This window comes from Podarcis erhardii (genome assembly GCF_964252035.2).
Source record: "Podarcis erhardii genome assembly, chromosome: 5".
Taxonomy (NCBI): domain Eukaryota; kingdom Metazoa; phylum Chordata; class Lepidosauria; order Squamata; family Lacertidae; genus Podarcis; species Podarcis erhardii.
The window spans coordinates 45,506,642-45,526,874 of record NC_138509.1 but is presented as its reverse complement, the minus strand read 5'-3'; the positions used below and the strand labels follow the sequence as shown (position 1 = coordinate 45,526,874).

Here is a 20,233-nt window from a genome sequence, read left to right as displayed (position 1 = left end):
ACAATGAGCTGCCTGCAGTTTCTAAGAGTTGAATGAATGAATACATAATAATGAATAATGAATGAATACACATAAATAATTTTGTATGCCACCTTTCCACAGCTCAAATCATGCTCAAGGAGGGTTACAACATGAAAATAATATATAAATTGGCAACATAACAAAAATAGCCGTAAACAATCATTAGAAAATACACAACCAAACTGAACTACTTCCACATAAATCACAGCAAGATTTAAAATAAAAATACAAAGATGCCAAAAGAAAAAAAAACCCAACAGCAACAACCCCCGCCCAACAAAAAACAGCAACAATGCCAAACAATACCCCAGCCCAAGAGTGTGTTCAGCAGCAGCTTTTGTAGCTGTAGTCAGTCAGGGCCCTGCCCTCCTAAACCTGCAAGGTTTTCCAGGACTCATAGCCTTAAGTACTGCTTGATACCTTTTGTCCCTGCCTGATCACTGAGGGCCTTGGGTAGTTATTATTTGTGGATTCCTTTGGCTCAGGTTTATGGTAGAGCTGCCATACATCCGGATTGTCCCAGACATTGCTGGGATTTCAAAGGCGGAATTGAGGTATGAGGAGAATTTTTTGGGGGGGGGGTGGGGAGAAAAGCTCAATAACTTTGGTGGTGGTTTCATAAGAAAAAGCTCATCAGCTTTCAGTTTACGGCTCACATCAACCAGCAGCCATGTGTTTAGTGTTGTAGGCTAACTTCTTTGGAACTCCCAGCTGAGATCAGAAGGGCCCCCTCCCTGTTGAACTTCAGGTGCTTGATGAAGACCTTTTTATTATCGCAGACATTTTAGCTAAGCTTTCCTGATTTTATGGTTAGTTTAAACCAGGGGTCAGCAAACTTTCAGCAGGGGGCTGGTCCACTGTCCCTCAGACCTTATGGGGGGCTGGACTATATTTTGAAAAAAAATAATGAATTCCTATGCCCCACAAATAACCCAGAGATGCATTTTAAATAAAAGGGAACATTCTACTCATGTAAAAACACGCTGATTCCCGGACTGTCTGCAGGCCGGATTTAGAAGGCGATCAGGCTGGATCCTTAGTTTGCCCTAGTTCCTTAGTGGGCCTTAGTTTGCTCACCCATGGCTTAAATTGATTTTTTCCTTTGTATCTCTTTAGTGACCTCAGTGTACACTGCTTTGAAACAATGGTATAAGTGGCATGTATAAATTGCTGAAATAAATAAAATTAAATAAAAATATTTCTGAAACAGCCACACTCTGGAAGCCTTTCCCTAGAAAAGCACAAATGTGAATTTTCAAAAGCGGGATGGGGCCCCCTCAGCTGTCCATTGTCTTTGGAATTTCATAGGTCTTCACTTATGCCTTTTAAGAGCTTAATGATATCGTTCCCTTTTCTGAAACCAGCTGCATCATGTTGCTTTCACAGAGACAGATCAGAATGCTTCAGCTTGTTGGAAATATTTTTGGAGTTCAGTATCAGTATTGGGGGTAATGCCCTCTCCTCCCACTGAACATTTCGTCATTCTTTGCACGATAGCAAAAGAACAGGGAGATAATTATCAATGTGGTCCCTCTACTCCAAACATGGAATTGTTGAACCAAACATTTTGGATATTTAGAAAGGCTGAATTGTTTATTCATCAGTCTCCAAAGGAGTGCTCCTTTGCACTTCTGGGTTCCAGCTGGCTGTGTGGCTGCCAACTTTTTTTGTTTTTAAAAAGCACATTTAACGTTGAGCTTCTGTTATTTTGGCAGGGTTGAAAGTGGGAATTTCCAGTAAATCTGTTCTCATGAGATTTCCCCTCCAAGTTTTCAAACTGAAGAGGTTCAGTTAAGCTTTAGATAACATACAACAGGATATCTTTGAAACGGGTATGTTTGAAACTACTGCTGCTGCCTTATCTTGTCTTAAGCAATATAATTTTATGATGCTCATAAAATGAACGCTGTATATATATCAAAGACCCTGTGGACATCCTGTTTTCAAACTGTTGTAATGATTAAAAACATAGCTTGAAAAGAGGTTGCTTTCCTGTTTGCACGCACGGTAACCCAATACCAAAATGCAGGTAAATTATTATCATGTTCCTCCAAGTATATTGCTGTGATGTGTATCTCTAAAGCAGTAATGTAATGGAGCATAAATATATTTATTAAAAAAACAAGAATCAGAAGGGATTCTTTGAGCAGAGAAATTGCAGGTGGTAAGAAAGACACTGTGGGTAGATACAATGTGTGGCTGAGTAGTTACAGTGCTAGACTAGGAGCTGGGTGACCAGGGTTCAAATGCCCATCAACCATTAAACTCACTGGGAGACCTTGGGCCAGTCATGATCTCACACTAACCTACCTCACAGAATTGTTGTAAAGATAAAATGGGGAGAAGAAGAACCAGGTTACACCACTATGAGCTCCTTGGAGGAGCAGAACACCTTCAGTGGTGGCCAAACTCGGCCCTCCAGCTATGTTGGGACTACATTTCCCATCACCCTTGACCACTGGTCCTGTTAGCTAGGGATGATGGGAGTTGTAGTCCCAAAACAGCTGGAGGGCTGAGTTTGGCCACCACTGACTAAATGATAAATATGGAGTAGAGAAATGTTAGGAAAGGATGGGGTAAGCAGCCCCTTCCTTAATAACTTTTCTTGTTTAAAAAGAAGCCCCCTCTTGAAACTGTTTTGCTTTCAAAATAAAGCACAAGGACTCCACTACAAATCTTTTCATGTACTATTATTTAGAATTCTTTTCTGAAATCTCTATGCTTGAAGGAATCCTATCACCGAAGCCAGAATTCTGATATAAGAGCCCCTATGTCCTCCTCACTAGGAAGCCATTTGCTCTTAAGTCAACAGTAGGAAGTAAGTCTGATTTTGTTGTGGCTCACTCCCTAGTGCATGTATTTCAGGATTATAGCCTAAGCCTTGGAACAAATTGACAGCAATAGCTATGCCACTAACAAGGCCCTGGTTATAATAATGCAGTTGGAGCTCTTGAGACCTTCCTGGGTTGGGTCCTCGCAGCTGACCTAAATTTCCAACTTCCAGTTTTTGAAAAAAATCCAAGTCTCTAGCCCTTGTAGAACCAGAGATGGGAAATGCTTTAGATCAGAGTGAACTTGACAACATTTCCAGCACAATCATTTGGCGTTTCCATACTGGCATGCAACACAAAAAGACTACAGTGCAATCTGATCCTGTGGAACAGAGGACATCCCTAGGAACACCCTCATACAAAGAGAGTTCATATATGCAGCCTAACCTTAGGAGAACCCCTGGACATCTCAGAGATAAAACTGGAAAAGCAAGCATTTACCACTAGTGACCAAGGACAGGTTAAGGTTGTTAGAAGACTAAGAGCAGTTCCAAAATTAACAAACAAACAAAAATCCATATGTGCTTGTAGTGTGGTTCATCACCTTAGAAATTATCCTCACATAATCCATAGTAGTGATCTCTACTTTCTTGCCCACTGCTCAAATGATAAAGATTTTTTAAAAAATAAAATCCACTGGATGCATCCAACCATGCCTAAACCAGAACTTTGGATCCTTGCCAAGGAAAGACAAATATCAGATCAATCGTGGGTTAAGCCAGGGTTAACCAAAATGGTGCCCTCCAGACATTGCTGGACTACAATTCCCACAATCCCTTTCTATTGGCCATGCTTGCTGCTGCTGATTGGCACTGTGGTCCTGGCAACCACTAGCTGTGAGAGTGTATGACTTTGTTTTTAGACATTTTCAATATGTTATTTTATTTTAAAATGCATTGTTTTAACACAGATGTGTTTGCCACCATGGGTTCCCTTGGTATCAAAGAAAGATTATACATTGAATAAATAAATAACATTAGAGGACACCACATGGGCTATTCCAGGGACATAGGCACTGACTCCTAGGGGCTGAGGCAGTTTTGTCTACCCCCCCCAAAAAAAATTATAAGGGGGCCAGGCCCCCTCAATATTCAGGGGATGTCACATGACATTGTGCAACCTCATTCCCACCCCCTCCGCCTATCCTCTGGAGAAGCTGGCACCTCTGTCCGGGGGTAATAAGCTATGCAACTACTAGTATTAGGTAGGTACCATCATTGTATTGCTTTCACAATACAGATCTACTCAGGCATGCTATTTTTATTAGATGCATGTTTTTGCTTTTGTATTATTAAAAAATCTTCCAAAGTTATCTCTATTTTGATAATTTTATCACGTCAACTTTTTAAAAAAATATATATATATATATGTTTTTATTGCTTTTTAAATGTGTCACCATTCATGTAAACTAGTTAATGATTTATTTAGCGGTATATACATATTGCTAAATATATGGTTTTCTTTTCCTGCCAAGACACCCTGACTATAATAATCTTCATACAGCAATCCACCAAATATTCATTTTTCATAATGGAATGAATGATGGAATGGTTTACAAGTCAAGATCCTCTTGAAAAGAAATAAATATCAGTAGACGAAAGGAATCACACACATATAGGGAGAGCAAAATAAGCAGATTTTTACGCAGTCTGGTCTGCATGAGGAGGCAGAGCAAGAAAAAGATGGAAAGGGAAATTGCTTTTTTAAAGTAGGTAACCAATATACCAATCAGTTGAAAAACTGGATCGTTTCTCCTCTTCCAAAATATTTCCATTTGCTTTCTGCCAACAAATGCTTTCTTTTTTAGGTTGCTTTAACAAATCTTCAATTCTGCCAGGCGCAACAAGAAAAAAACCATTCTTGTTTTCCTACAGAACCCTCATGAATGATAGTGTCTCTCCTCCACATGAGTATAGGAAATGAGACTTATATAAGTTTTATTAAAATGCATAGGCCCATATCTATGCCAGCTCAAAGATTTTGGCTCATGTCTTCCCATGTATAGCATGGTCAGAATGGAGTCTATTATTTTCCAACACAGTTATTATAGCTAGTTAAATATGATTTACGTTCAGTAATCAAGTTCAATTAGAAAGCAATATGCAATTTGTATCTTAAGATTTAATTGTAAGTTCCTCTTCAAAGAAATGAGGGAAACTAAGAATGTCAGTTTGTCAAAGCCTGAACTTTAAGACAGAGGCAGTGCATCCTGTTTTGCCACCCGAGGCAAAGTGGGACTGTGCCGCCGCCCCACCAAAGCCTCCCTTACCTGGGTTGTGTGGCAACAACGGTGGGTTCTGGAAAAGATCCCACAAGTTCTTGAGGAGCTCTTGTGAGATCTCAAAGAGCGCACAAGATCTCATGAGATTTTGGCAAGATCTTATTGCCACTTTTCCACCAATGATGGAGGCTGCAGGGGTGACGCCTCTTGGGCTTCTGCAAGTTGGCTCTGCTTTAAGAACATAAGATGAGCCTGTGAATCGGGCCCATGGCCCATCTAGTCCAGCACCCTGCTCTCATGGTGGCCAACCAGAGGCCAGTGGAAAACCAGTGAGCAGTCCATGAGCGCATAAGCACTCTTCTCACCCATGATTCCTAGCTACCAGTATACGTGCCTCTCAGGATCTCATGAACTGCCAGGATGGCAGGGAAAAGGATCCCAGTGAGGGGGGCAGCCGACACTGGGACATTCCAGGGCAAACAGGGGGTGGAGAATGAAGTGCTCACAGCATGATGGAGGATGGCAAGGGGATGAGGATCAATGCACAGAATCCAGAGTAGCAGGACCCATCACCAGAGCCAGAGGGACTCCTGTCCCCACAAACAAGACAAGCTCTGAGGCACAGGGAACAGCAGTCAGGGTGCTCCAGGAGGCTGAGGCAGGCAAGGGCCCACTGCCCAGCTCTCTAGCTGGCCAGGTGGGGCTTGTTAGCTCTGGGATGAGATGTGTGATTCCTCAGCTGAAGTAGGCTCAGAACAGGTGAGGCCCACCTGCCTCATCAAGCCCAGATGCTGCAATCAGCCTGCAAAGTAAAAAAGGGAAGCAGAGCTGAGGTGCTGTGTCTGCACAACTGCTTGTGTTGTGGGGCCTTGACTTGGATCCTCCTGGACCTCTATTGGACTGTGTTTTGGGTTTGACTGGACTGTATCCTGACTGCTGGACTTCAGACTTGGCTACTTAGATTGACCCTGGACTGCATTTCCTGACCTTTGGATTTTGTGTGGCTTGACTCCTGCACTATGAACTTTGGACTTGGCTTACTGACTTGCTGCCAGGTAGGCCCAGGGGTTCAGGACACAGGATAAGTGAAGAATAGCTTAAGTGTTCTCTTTGCAATAGAGCTGAGCTTATGTTGTTGGACTCCCAGCCAACACAGCCAATGATTGTGAATTATGTGAGTGGTAGTACAATAGCAGTTGGAGAGCCACAGGTCAGCTAGCTGGGGGAATCTCATGATCTGCACCACACCTCTCACTCTGCGAGAGGTCTGCCACTTCAGTTAGGCAGGAACCTGACAAATTCCCTTGCCTCTGGAACAGCCAATCTCTAGCTAAGCCTTAAAGCTAGGTTATTTTTCTAGTGTTAGTACATGTAAATGAATCAACGTATCCAAAGACAATGGCCTTTTTTCTTTCTAGAGAGCAGAAGCTTTGAAATTCCTTTTTATACTGGGTGAGAGGTTTCTTTGGCAAAGATTTGTGATTCCCTAGAGGATGAAATTTGGAAAGCCAAAATGCTCCATAACAGTAGTTGTGCCAGTACATGACTATCAGGCCAAATTCTTTAAAGCTCCAGTCCAAACTATCAGTCATATATGGTTTGGCTTCTTCCATTATAAAACAAATGCTTTCTTTGAAAATACCTCTTCTGATCCTATTTCACATCTCATGGGGCAATGAACAGCCTTAACTCAAAATCTGCCAACGTTATTGAAACAGGAAGCTTAAAAACTTTGTAGAGGTATTAGTCAAACATTATTTCAGATGAAAGCTTTGTTTCCAGTTCACCTGATTCTACTTTATTTCCCTTCTCCATCATAAAGCAATACCCCGTCTCTTTTAAGGTACATGTCAGAGCCCACAACAACAAAGTATTCATTTTTCCTTTTCATTGTACTTGTTTAAACATGCCTTTCAATGCTTTTTTCCAGTCAACCCTTGATGGTTTATTCCTAATATATAATGTAGCTACTTTACAGTACTTCATTCCAAAGATCAGACTGTTTGATAATGATGTACCTGCTCTCTGTAGTGACAGATTTGCCTCCCCCTGCCCCCCCCATGAGAAAGACACTCAACTTAGTCTCTCCCAGAGGGAGGGGGTCATGAGTCACAAGATCCAATGGAGTGCCAGAATAGTAGACAAGTCTCTCCCTGCCCTAACTGGAGATGCATGGGATTGAGCCTGGGACCTTCAGGCTGATTGGTTTGACATGGCCAGAACAAAGCAGTGAGATGTAAACAAACTGGGACGAGCATAGTATTTTCTAGCTGGTGCTCTTGCTTAGTCAGGAGGGAATGTAACTGAACCCCAAAACCCCTGATTGTTCTGGCCAATGGTTGGGCCACAGCATGATTCCCTTCGACTTTGTTATCTCTGAGCAACTGACAGTTAGAACCAAATATAATTTCTGACAGGCAGAGGGAAAGGAAATCTGCCATGCCTGTTCCTGCTCTGGATGAGGGATGAAGCCAAGTTGCCTCCCCCCCCCCTTGTGTGGATATTCTTCCTAGAAGGCAAGAGATACCACTTTTCTGTGACCCTTGGTCCCCTAGGTGATGGATGGGGGCAGAGTGTCCTTCTCCCCACTCCATAGTCCCAGGAAGTGTGACAAATGGAAGCATGATTCAGAATTTGACGTCTGACTGTCAAAATGTGTTTGGCTATTTTTAAGACTATATTATTGATTGATTTATTGGTTTCCATGTGGATGCAATAATTTGAATCTCTTGCCAGATTTTTAAACATAAACAGTGAGGGTGTTTTGGCTAGAGTGGGACAAATGCAAACCATTCAGATTTGATTTCGCTTTCACTATTGCCAAACAAACGAGCCTTAACATCTGTTTCAAATGATCCTTCAAAATTGTCCTGGATACTAGAAGGAATATAACCAAGCAGCCATTCAAGCTCTAGGGAGCCATGCATCCCAAGTTAACCAAGGAAGCTCCTGAACAAAGGCGTTGAGAATCTTTGAGTTTGTATGACCTGACCTAAATTGAGGTAAGGATTAACCCAGGATTGGAAAACATGTGGGCTTCAGGTGTTGTTGGACTCCATTTCCCATCAGTCTTGGCCAGCATAGCCACTAGTCAGGGATGATAGAGTGGTAACCCAACACCTGTGCATGCTTATTCTCACCACAGGGTCATACTGTTCAACGTGCTGCCAGAAAACAGGCTTGCACAGCCTTCCCTAAGCCTGGGAAGCATTTACCCAGTTTTGGGAAGGAGGCACGATGCTCTGACAGGATCCAAATCCCCTCCCTCCTCCTTCCCCCCCACAAAAAAGGGGACAGAAAAAAGCACTGGCTGCTAGCCACAATTACTATATTCATGATGGTGCAAATGTTTAGGTTCAGCCTCCTAGCAATACTTTAATTCCTAATCATTTCCTGATGAGATTCAAAAGCATCAAAATACATAAGTGTAGGTCTAAGTATATTGATAATACAACTGAGACTGACCTATATTTAACATAATGGCTGCAATCCCACACATATACATGCAAGTAAGTCCCATGGAGTTCATTAGCCTTATTTCTGAATAAACCTACATAAGATTGCGTTGTACTAAGCATGCACTTAAATACTACGGCATATGGGGGGAGTTTTTTCATTCTATTTTTACTGCAGATGTACAATTGTGTAAAGATGAACTTTGCATAGCTCCCTAGAGGAAACCAACCAGGAAATGTTCAGAAGCCCACAAGTGTGTAGTGTTTGCTCAGTACGGTGTAAATCTCTGGAGAATAGTTTGAAATTGGTCTGGTGTGGCCTATCATTTCTTCATGATTCATTTTCATCTGTTCTATGGCACTTAAATAATATTTTTTTCTAGGGTTATACAACATCCATTGGAATTTACCTTTTGAGATAGTTCAACTATATATTGTGGGGTGAGCTAGTGGCATTTATTTTGAAGACTCTATAGATTTGATTGAACTACTTAATGCAAAAGTAAACTTTACTGCTGCAGAAGTGTTTCTGCAAATTTTCTACAGGAGTCTAAGGAGAATGTGAAAAAATACATGTCAAGTGTCATGTAAAGTACACCTCAATTTATTTATTTTTAAGTTTGGCTAGTTCCCGATTGCTATTCTGTGCATAATGCAGATTGAGGTGCTAGACGGAGGTAATTTTGAGCCTGACTCCTTCCTACAGCAAGAAGGACCATATTTTTGAATGCCCTCCCATCATAAAAAGAACCTCCCTGCCAATAATAAATAAGCGCTTTGGGAAGAAAGTTCTTCTCTGTTGTGTGGCAGTTCACTACCCACAGGGTGATTCTTTTAATCCAGTCAAAAATTCAAAAATATGATCTTCCCTTACAATTTGATTTCTGTCTCCCTGATATGCTGGATTATTACAAGCAGGTAATTTTTTCATTTAATCATTCAAAAATATTATGCCTTCCCTTTACTGAATGAAGTGGTTCAGTTCAGAAAGCTACCACCTACATCTGTCCCACACTGCCCAATGGAGACAACATTCAGTCCTGCTACTGTTTCAGAAACCCACCAATCAAGTACCTTTACAATATTCGTGGAAAACTAGTTTTGTTGAACAAAATCTCTCATAGGAATGAGGGCTGCTGCTAATAACTAGGCAGTTTATTCATCCACCCTTTCCCTTTTTGTGAGTTCAATGGGAAAAACTGTGGGGGAAATAGTTTCAAGGGTTAAATGTGGATCTCCACCCCTGTTTACCTGACCCATAGAACTCTCCCTAGACCACCTTCACCATTTCCCCAGGCCACAATGCTCACTAGCTCTCTCCCCCCCCCCCGTGTTTGTTTTTCCCCTGACTGGAATTTGTCCTTGAATTCTGATAATTCATGTTGCTTGTCTGGATGTGATGTGGAGAGGGCTGGGTGAGTACTCTCCCCCCCTCCACCCACTTTAGCATCTTAGCTCTGCCCACCACTTCCATGTGGCTCTTGGAAGGTTGCCAGAAGGGAATGTGGCTTTCAGGCTGAAAGAGGTTTCCCATCCCTCCCAAGACTGATCAGCGTGGCCTGAGGTGTAAATTAAAAGTAAACACAACAGCAAAAGCTGCAGGTTTCAAGCCTGTAGTTTTGGTCAGCAGCTAATGAGGTTCCAGAACACACATCTGGAACTGACGAGTGTTTTGTAATGAGCTAGGCTCTCTTGAGGAGGTACCATTTCACCTTGTTATTTCTCTCACAAAATTGTTCACTGAAAAAAGTAAGATGCCATCTGAGAGGATTCAAGCTTACTTTCCCAGCTCTCCTCATAAGTGCTTCGTCTTTCATAGTCGCCATCTGGTGTCCTTTCGTTGCTTTTCTTGTTTTTCTCACCTTTCTTGTTCCCATTTTTAACTGTAAGGAGAAAAGAAAAATATGGTGTATTGTTTCCCCCCAAATATAGACTATTGAAACATAAAAGACAAAATCCACTTAATGAAGGGGGGACCCCCATATTTTAATCCCTTCCTCTTTCTGCCAACAGCAAAAAATCATTCCGGGCCCCAAAAATCAGATGACTTGGCCATTGCTCAGTGCTACAGCACCTCCCTTGCATGTAGGGGTAAGATGGGCCTGTCAGTTACAGGCTTCTCACTTTCTCATTTTCCTACTCTTAAATTCAGTTCTCCACACTTATTTATTTATTTCGGCGGGAATATCCTCTTGAAAATTCATGCATATTTATTTACTGTTTCATAAAATTCATGTACTACTTGGTTGTAAGAGAAACCTTAAAGCAGTTCGCAAATTGTGGACGTTGTGGATTTCTCCTAACACATTTTTTTGCATGCAGATTTGCCTAATATACACATTTACTTCAAAGTACTTCCCCCTCATATAATTCGTATCTGTAGGTTATTTTTGCATTTTCGTACCCATTCCTTGGCTGTCAAACTGGGCTGCAAAATTCAGAGAAGTCTGAAGGGTGATTTGTATATTGTTTCTGAAAAGTGTGAATTTGGTGAGTTTGCCTTCTGAAGCAATCTTAATGTAATTTCTGCCCCCAATCCTATTGGAAACACTTGAGAGCCACTGCTGGTCAGTATAAAGTATACTCTGCTAGATGGACCAATGGTCTGACTCAGTTTAAGGCTGTTTGCTAAGTTCCTAATATTGGATACACTTCCGAAAAAAGTGAGATGTGTCTTATGAATTCCCATGGGGCATGCAGTGCAATCCTGTGTGTGTTTATTTGGAAGTGAATTTCACAGATTGCAACAGGGCTTGCTCCCTGGGAAGCATGCACAGTTTCTCCAACCAGCAGTCTAAACATCTACACAGACAGATTAATGGCACAGTACACAATCTAGCCCAAGTCAAGCATTTTAAGTCTACTTTCAGCTGAAGATTTAAGAAGCACACACTTAACTGTTTCTCCATGAAAATCAAAGTGGTGTGCAATTGCTTAACTTATGTGGCAGAGTTTTACCAACAGATGTCAGGACCTGGTTCCTGTATGAAATTGGGATTCTTAACAGTGACAATCTCAGTTTCCAGACTTCTAGTGTATCTGTATCAGTGAGGAAGCAAGGTTAAGAGCCCTACAGACCAATGGGTTGATTGTGACCTACAGTATGTTTTTGTAGGCATTGCCTTATATTTTGGTACTCATGACATGACTCATAGAGAGCAGACAATTTCCTGCAGAAGTTCATGACCCAAATTCTCATAAGTATGCTGTAAATCTTAATATGAAGGTACTGACTACTTGAGTCTCGGGGAGTAGCATTAATAAAGGCTGTAAGAGTGGAACAAGCTGTGAGCTGGAAACACTCTTCCATCACTGGCAAGTAAAGGAGCATGGCAGGCTTCCTATTTTATCTTCCAGACACAACCAGTGAATTGGTTTAAATTCCATCAGGGGCAGAAAACAAAGAGGCAGTGTCTTTCACATGTTATGCATTATCCATAGACAAATTAAGGTGCAAATTTAAATCCTGGCTTTCACCAAAGTATTGGAGCTTGACTATATTTGGGAGAGTGCAATTGTGCTCATGAGCTGCTTGTGAGTTTCCTATAAGCATTTGTTTGGAGACTGAGAACAAAATGTTAGATGAGATGAGCCCTTGGCCATATCTAGCCGGGTCCTTTTTAAGTTCTTATGACCTAATACAGAGTTTCAGAACAGGCATATGATTCACATCTAGTGATCTCAAGGAAGTTTTGGCTTGTAAACACTTAGCTGTGAGTAAATCCCGTTGATCTTGATATTTTTGTTTTTAAATTATGTTGCTTGTAGGGAGGAGGACTCCACCGTACTTGGATTCCAGAGCAGACTCATCAGATCCAGTCAAGATAGATCTTGACCCAGATGAGATCAGTGGTCAGCTTCAGAATCCACAGTTTGGTGTATTTTTATCAGTGATCAGAAGATAGCACACTGCCCCCCTGCCAATTCCCACCCCCTTTAAAACTTTTGAAATAGGTGCTCATAGAACATGATAGCATTCTATTGCTACAAGGGGCAATTGTATAGAAGAAAGCATGGCAGTCCCAGTGCAGAAGTGGCAGTCCCATGCTGGCTTCCCAGTTGCTATTTGCCCCATGCAAACTTCCCTGATGCCTTGTCTCTCTTCCTCCCAGTCCTTTTTTTTGAGGGGGGCACAGAGGTACGCATATCCCTAAACATCTTGTGAATTGAAGTTTGGCATCATTGAGGGGCAGTATTTCAATATGAGTAGAAAAATGAGAGCACCCCAAACATTTTTTTTTTTTAGGAAAAGGACGGCTTCCTCCTAATAAGCAAAACCAACCCATGTGTTTGATAGCTGGTGTAATGGCTCCACTCCACCAGGCAGGCTATGTCTGCTCCAGAAGCCAGCCATTTTTTCATATAATTCCCCTGGGGAGGGATAGAACATCTCCAAATCCCATCATTCTCATGGGATCTTTCTTCATGTATTTTTAATACATAAAGCGGCAAGTAGCGCTAGCCCCACAAGTTTGGGGCAATTGGATACACTATTTCAAATGTTTTAAAGGGGAAAACCTGAGAGTGAACAAAGGCAGCTCACAACCTTTGTACCACCTCTTAAGTACTTGTACTTGTGTTTTAAGTGTGTTTCTGGGCATTTTTAAAAGGATTTTTCATTAACAATCTGCATCAAAGCAGGTCAGAACAGACTTCTCTCTGTAACCAAGAAATAGGATGGGCCTGATTTTAATGGGTCTATCAATCCCAAGTTCTTAACCATATTAGGCATCCTGATGACAGGTTGGAACACCAGGATATAAATATTTTAAATGAATAAGAAACAAACATGGAGATTGAATCAAGTACCATTTCTCTGGATCCTCTTGACTATCCACTATTCGAATAATTTATACTGATTTCACACATGCCACTAGAATATGCAGCTGATAATAACAATGGCAAAAAAGAAGGGAAGACTGCAATATGCCATTTTGCCACTTGTCAGTCCATGCACCCTTAGTCTTATTTTGTGCTTCCTGAAACCGCCCCTCTTTTTGTCCCCCTTTCAAATTCTGAGTCAAAAATTTGAGGATGTGAACTTTTGTCACACCTCTCAGCCCAACTTTCAGTAGAGGCTCTTTGGAGCCTCTCACTTTCTGCTGCAGCTTGTGTATAAAACACTTAAAAATTATTATCATGCAGGGAGGCACATTTGCAATCAGTTTTTGAGTTTCCTGTGGCTTTTGTATCACATGTGAACCAATTGACATTCTTTTTGAAGAACATCGTCGGCTCCCCTTCCACCATTTCCCCCCACAGGGCTGGAATGAGCTTAAATGAGCGTAAATGAACTTATGTATACAGTAGTTTACGCTCTCTCCTCTGAATGGAGTCCCTCTCTTTAGTCATTTGTACCATATTAGGAAAGTTAGAAAGTCTTATTGCCTCCCTGCTAATACTTTCCACTGCAGCAATCCTAGATTGCCATCATGTAGGTTTGTAGTGCTGAGGTTTACTGCTCAAAAGCACTGCTGCTACCAACTGCACACACAACATGCAGCAGGGAGATAGCGAGAGACAAGAAAGGGAAAAGAGATCCCCACTTGCTGTATTGCTGCAGCTGTTCTCACTGAGCAAGCCTGAAAAAGAAGAAAGTGAGACGATGAAAAGATGCAGGAGGAAGCCCTGATTCAGAGCCAGACACTTTAGTTCAAAGCAAGATGGGGAAGAGAGAGGAAGTAAAAGAACACACTCATTCAGCAAAGCAAGAGAGTACCACAGCAGCAGAAAATACTGACAGTGTACACCGACCACAAGATTCAGTTCAGAACCTGACTCAGTGCTTCAGAAAACAGCCAAATTTGATCCAAAACTTTTTAGAGGGTATCATGCTTGGAGAAACATCCAGTTTTGTCAAAAGAAAAAAGTTATAGCTGTGCGAGCAGTGAGAGGTTAAATTGACAAAAATGCTTGCCTTGTATACAATGCTATCAAGGTCAGCCTTACCTTTAGGCATAAGGAGGTAGCTGCCTCAGACAGCAGATTTTGGGTGTCATGAAATCATTGTTATCAATGATAGGTTTTTCCTTTGAGGTGGTGGGGCGGGGGGAGGTGCTTGCAGGATTTCCTGCCTGAGGAAATAACATAAATTGACCAGCCTTGGATGCTACCCAACATGACTTGGACCAGGAAGGGGGCACCATTTGCTGCCCCCACTCAGCCAGCAAAATGTCCTGGGCCAGCCCTGAAAATAATTGCTTTGCATTGCTAAGACAGAGGAATGATTGAGCAGATAATGTGGCAACTCAATGTATTGTGGGTCTGTTTCAAAGTCTAGTTATAAAGCATTGCAGACCAGAATCCAAGATAGGTATGAGAAGGAGTATCTGCCCTAGCTGGAGGAGAGGTGACTGCATAACTTGTGTGTGGTGGTGGCAGTGCATTAGCTGCACGGCAGATTCCTATTCCAAGCAATCAATGAAATACTTTAAAATGTACATTTCATCCTCAGCATTCACAAGAAATTAACCAGAAATGGAGGCACGTGTTGACACTCATGGAAACGAGCACAAAACTAGGTACTGTAAGCACTTTCAGAACCATCTTAAAGATGAATACATTCCCAAGGAACTTTTCCTGATGTATATACAAAATGCAGAACAGTCAGGATTTGTTGGTTTGGCACATCAAGATTTCAGAAATTAGAAACATAATGCAGTTTGAAAGGCTTGTGTTTCGCAGGAATGCTATGGAGAAGAGACGTTTGGCATGGAGGCATTTCAGAATAAGGAATGTTCCCTTAAATAAATTACATCTGGCAACTCCAGCAAGATATTTTTATCCTAGACTTACTTAGATGGAAAACATAGTTCTCATCCTAAAAGCCTTTCTATGCAATCTTTCCCTGCCAATAAAATCTTTATATTAGGGGTGGAGGGAATACAATTTTGCTGGCTACTTCTCGTCTGGTGCAACAAGGATTTATTTATTTGAAAAATAATAATGCTTATCCTTTCTTTAATGTCTTGCATCAGGCTTCACCAACCTGGTGCCCTCCAGATGTTTTGGACTACAATTCCTAGCAGCCTCAGCTAGCCCAGATGTCCTGACTGCTGATGATGGGAGTTGTAGTCCAAAATTTCTGGGGGCCACCAGGTTGGCGAAGGCTGCTTCACATGTATTATCGCAGTCCTACTTGCAACTACCTGATTTATACAGGAAGCTTATCCTGTACACGTTTGCAAAAAGTATCATGCACCCACTGAAGCACATACATCACAAGCTCCTCATATTCACATCCTATATTGCACTGCCTATAGATTTATAATGCATGCAGCTATGGCAGGCTTCCTCAAACTCAGCCCTTCAGATATTATTGGCCTACAACACTCATGATCCCTAGCTAGCAGGACCCAGTGGTCAGGGATGATGGGAACTGTAGTCTCAAAACATCTGGAGGGCCGAGTTTGAGGAAGCCTGAGCTATGGTCTATAATGTGCACACACAGCTACTATGAACCAGAAAGTCTCCTTTCAGGATGCAGTGAAGAGAGTGGGCTGTGCACACCCTGACTCACCCCAATTCCCCTAGGGCTTCTCCCACCACAGTACTTGCCAGGGCCTCAGATCTGAAGGGAGCACCCAGGTTCCTCGTCCTCTGCCCCACATCATCCCAGAGTCTTGGGCAAAAATGCTATGTGAGCCCGCTCAGTGGCCCTATTCCCCCTGTAGGACATAGAATCCTAGAATTGTAGATAACCATGAGAATCATCTAGTTCAATCCCCTGCAAAGCAGGAATATGGGGATCAAGCCTGCAACCTTGGCATTATCAGCACCACACCTCTAACCAACTGAGCTAGCATGGACCACCAGTGGTCCTCGAGCTTCACTCAGGTTGTCCATAGCATGTGTGTGAAAAACAGTGGGAGCAGCAGGCATGTCAGCTGCTCCATTAGTCGAAGAACCCACAAAGTGAGCAGAATAGACCACTGATGGGTGGGAGGAGGCCAGAAATATAGAGCGGGGAGGGGGATCAAAATAAATAAAAGAAGAAAAAACAATTGCAAGTCAGACATCTAGCACAGTTGCTGCAATGAGCAGAAAAATAATTCAGTGCCCTTCCAGGACCCTCAACAATTTTCAGGTGGTCTATGGGGTTGGAGTTTGGGAACCACTGTTGCAGAGCATGTCACCAGAAGTCCTGTAGGCTCTCACAAGACATCCTGGCTTGGGAAGGTGGTTGTGGCAAACCTGTCAAAGCCATAGCAACATAGCATTTGTCATTCTCTTTAGTTACTGACCTCCTACCTGCTTTGATAGTAGCAACACTGGCTTGCCACCTGGGCACTGGCCTGCTTTGTTGTGGTTGAGAAAGATGTTGTCTGCCACTTGGGGACCTTTCTTGCTGCCAGTTGAGTTGTGGTCAGGGCCAGGGTTCCAGGCACCGCACACCCGTGGTAGATTTTTCATCTATCCTGAATTTAGTAGGTGACCTACAATCTTTCAACCTCTGCACTAAATATGCAATGTGGGGTTAAGAAGACCTGATATACAGACTACAGGTCTTGCCAATGTGTGTATTCCTTGTCTGTCTGGTCTCTCTCTCTCTCTCTCTCTCTCTCTCTCACACACACACACACCCCTACAGCTACCCCTACCCCTACCCCAACCCCATCCTCTACCCCAACCCTACCCCTACCTCTACCTACCTACACCTATCTGAAGCCATCAATTGCTGGTGCTGTAATAAGATTGGACCAAATGATTCTCCATGCATCCTGTATAAATCATGGAGTGTTGAAGCTGAAAGATACACAGTTAGTGAAGGACACCTACTTAGTTCATGGTAGCAGCAATATCTGAGCTGAAACTTCCCAGGTCAATCCGTTGGCTGCTATAGTATCTGCTTCTGTAGAATTCCCAGAAGTGAATTATAGGGTATAAATATGAGGAAGGCACTATAGGAAGTGTGTGAAGCAGGGGCTGTATGGCATTTATCACTTCAAATATGTGATCCACGATGTGTCATTGGTGAGAAGGTGAAGAATAGTTCTGTCAATTCATATTTATGCATTGTAATAAAGTGTAACTTTGAATTGGCCCAATGCAACTGATTTAAAACAATGGAAATGGAAGGCAAGCTATCTAGCACAGTGTTTGAAACAGCTGCATTGGAACTTTCTATCCCCATTAGTTTACAATAAGCAAACGTGTGTATAAGTGTTCGTAGCGTTAGACTGCAATGAATTTTAGCCCTACTCTGATTCAAAGGAACTACTGATTGGTACCAGCTGCTCAGCCAAAGGGCAGATCACATGTTCCTAATTCCTGTCCGTCAGCTTTGCTTCATTCCAGTGCAGACCCAGCTGATTGCTTGCTACAAACACCTAATTAATCCCACATGCCTTTAGTTCTGCCGAACTGAAGACAAAAGGTAGTTTTAACGCTAGACAGTTGAATTTTCATCTTCTGTACACAATCTGTTTTCTCAAATCCCATTTTACACAGGCAGGTTGTTGTTCGTGCAGGCAGATTCACAGCTGTAAATTAAGGTTCCTTATCACCTATTGGTACTGCCCTATGCTGTCCTGTCCTTAGGAAAATAGTTGTTTGTCTAGGCACGCTGTGTAATTAATCTGCATAGAAGAATCTCACAAAGGTCTATCTAAAAGTCCCATACATCAAAAGGCATGCAGAAAGGCAGTCGTCATGTTGCTACATTTCAGTGAAGTGAGACTGGTGCAAGCAGACACATCTTTAAGGTGCAAGGGTTCCCTAGCAGAGTATGCTGTATCAGCATATTCCTCCCAGAGCACATCCCTCTATCTCATAAAGCCATATCATAACTGCACATGTCCTTAATATGTTTCCTGTCCAACATTCAAACACTGTATGGTCCTAAAAAGAGGGGAGCAGATACCTGTGCTTATGTCATGAATGCAAATAAACAAAGGGCACAACTGATACAGTTCCCAAAATCTGTACCTTTAAAGCAACAAATCCAGGTGAAAATGCTCTCTCAGCCATGAAATACCTTGAGCAGTTCTGGACAAATATTTGGACCATATTTCAATATTCTGGGCCATATTTCAGCTGCCTTAGCTTACTACACTTAAAGTATTGATGCAGGAATAATAAGCAACTTATGTTACATAATGTGCTATAAAATAATTAAAGTAATAATATAATGATCATAGTAGTGTTTGCCGAGGTCAGATTTGCAATCATAACCATGTCTACTTAAAAGTAAGTCCTGTTGAATCCAGCATGGCTTACTCACAGGGAAGTGGAGTTAGGACTGCAGCCTCAGTGTCCTGACCCCAAGGCCCAGACTTTAATCACTGGGTTATGCTAAGTCCTGATTCACAATAAAAATCACAAATTGATTTTAGTTTATATCCACTGAGATCTGGCTTTTGCTGGGGAGGGCTTTGTTATGAAATCAGAAGTGCACACTTCCTAGAAGCAAATCCCAGAACCCCTATATGAACCTGGGCAACCTGCAAACAAAATTCAGCCCATCTCTACCCTTGTTGGTAACATGACCATTTTACTAAGCAAAAAAGAAAGATGCACACAGGATGTGTGACTTCAAGAAAACTTTTCCTGAAAACCTTTAGAGCAAGAGAGAAAATGAAGTGGAAGCAAATTTTAGTCTTCCCAAAAGAGTGAAGGCAGGGGTTAAAATTAGACTTTCAGACCAGCATGATCACTAATTCTGTTAGTATAACAGCTGTGATTAGTACAAGGGTGTTTAACGTCATTAGCAGCGCAGTTACTATTTCTGCTTTTCTGCTTCGGATATTAACTTATGGGGGCGAAATCCTTTGAGACCCATCTGGAATCTCTAAATTTCGGAAGTGAAAGAGGAAAGTTACCTGGCGGGGTCTCGAGAGTGAATTTATCTTTTTTGTTGGCTTTCTTCATTTTTAACTCCTTCTTGCCCAGCTTGAATCTTTGGGGTTCTTCTGTCTCCAAAGGGGGCTCGGTTTCTTCCTCCCTTGGCTGTTCTGTGAAAGGCGAATACTCCTCTTCAGGATCTGGAAAGGAATAATAATGATCCCTGTTGATGATTTCCTGCAGATAGTAATCCTGCTCTTCCATAGGTAGAGCCCAGGTTATATCCCCAAGCAGTGTCAGATCAAAAGCACACAACGCGAGGCAGAGCTGAGCAAAAGAAGCTTTCTCAACAAAGGAGGTCATTATTATTTTTTTGCTTTTTTGCAGTAGAAAGCTCCTCTGTGAATATCCAATGTAGGATCAGCAGAGAGGGGAAAACAGAGATCTTGGCAGTTAGCAAATCCCAGAGTCTGGGATAAGCACTTCTGCTTTGGAGTAGTTTGCAGAAGTTGCAAGTAATGAAGTGGGAGTGAGGACTGGAATCAGAGGGAGGGAGGTGGTTGCCTGAGGTCCATGTGATCGTCGGGGCTCACCAGCCAGTCAGCCAGCCAGACACACATGCAGACATACAGGAGAAGAGAGAGCTGGCATTTGGCAGGTGTTGGACTCTGTGAATCTTTTACAGATCTTTGCTCCTTTCTCTGCTTTCTCTTCCCTCCTGCTCCTCCCCGCTCCCCAGGCAATTAAAAACTTTAGTCCAACTCTTGGCACCTAAGATGCTGTGTTTTGAGAACTGATATTAACACAGAGTCTAAATACTGTATATTCAAAGAAATGAAAAACTGGCCATGAGCCTCGCTCTCAAAATCCCTGTACAAAAAAAAATGTATCTCTATTCTCTTGCCAGGACTATGTGCAGCGGG

General features: G+C 42.3%; 1 protein-coding gene across 1 annotated transcript in view; it reads right to left on the bottom strand.

Annotated features, from left to right (window-relative positions):
• Positions 1 to 19,994, bottom strand: part of CPXM2 (carboxypeptidase X, M14 family member 2) — a 66,996-nt gene extending 47,002 nt beyond the window's left edge. The window contains exons 1-2 of the mRNA XM_081863675.1: positions 19,349 to 19,994; positions 10,310 to 10,411 (exon numbers count right to left, since the gene is read on the bottom strand). Of these exons, the coding sequence (XP_081719801.1) occupies positions 10,310 to 10,411; positions 19,349 to 19,673 (427 nt within the window). The 5' untranslated portion in view covers positions 19,674 to 19,994. The remainder of the gene's footprint in view (positions 1 to 10,309; positions 10,412 to 19,348) is intronic.
• Positions 19,995 to 20,233: the final 239 nt, after the last annotated feature.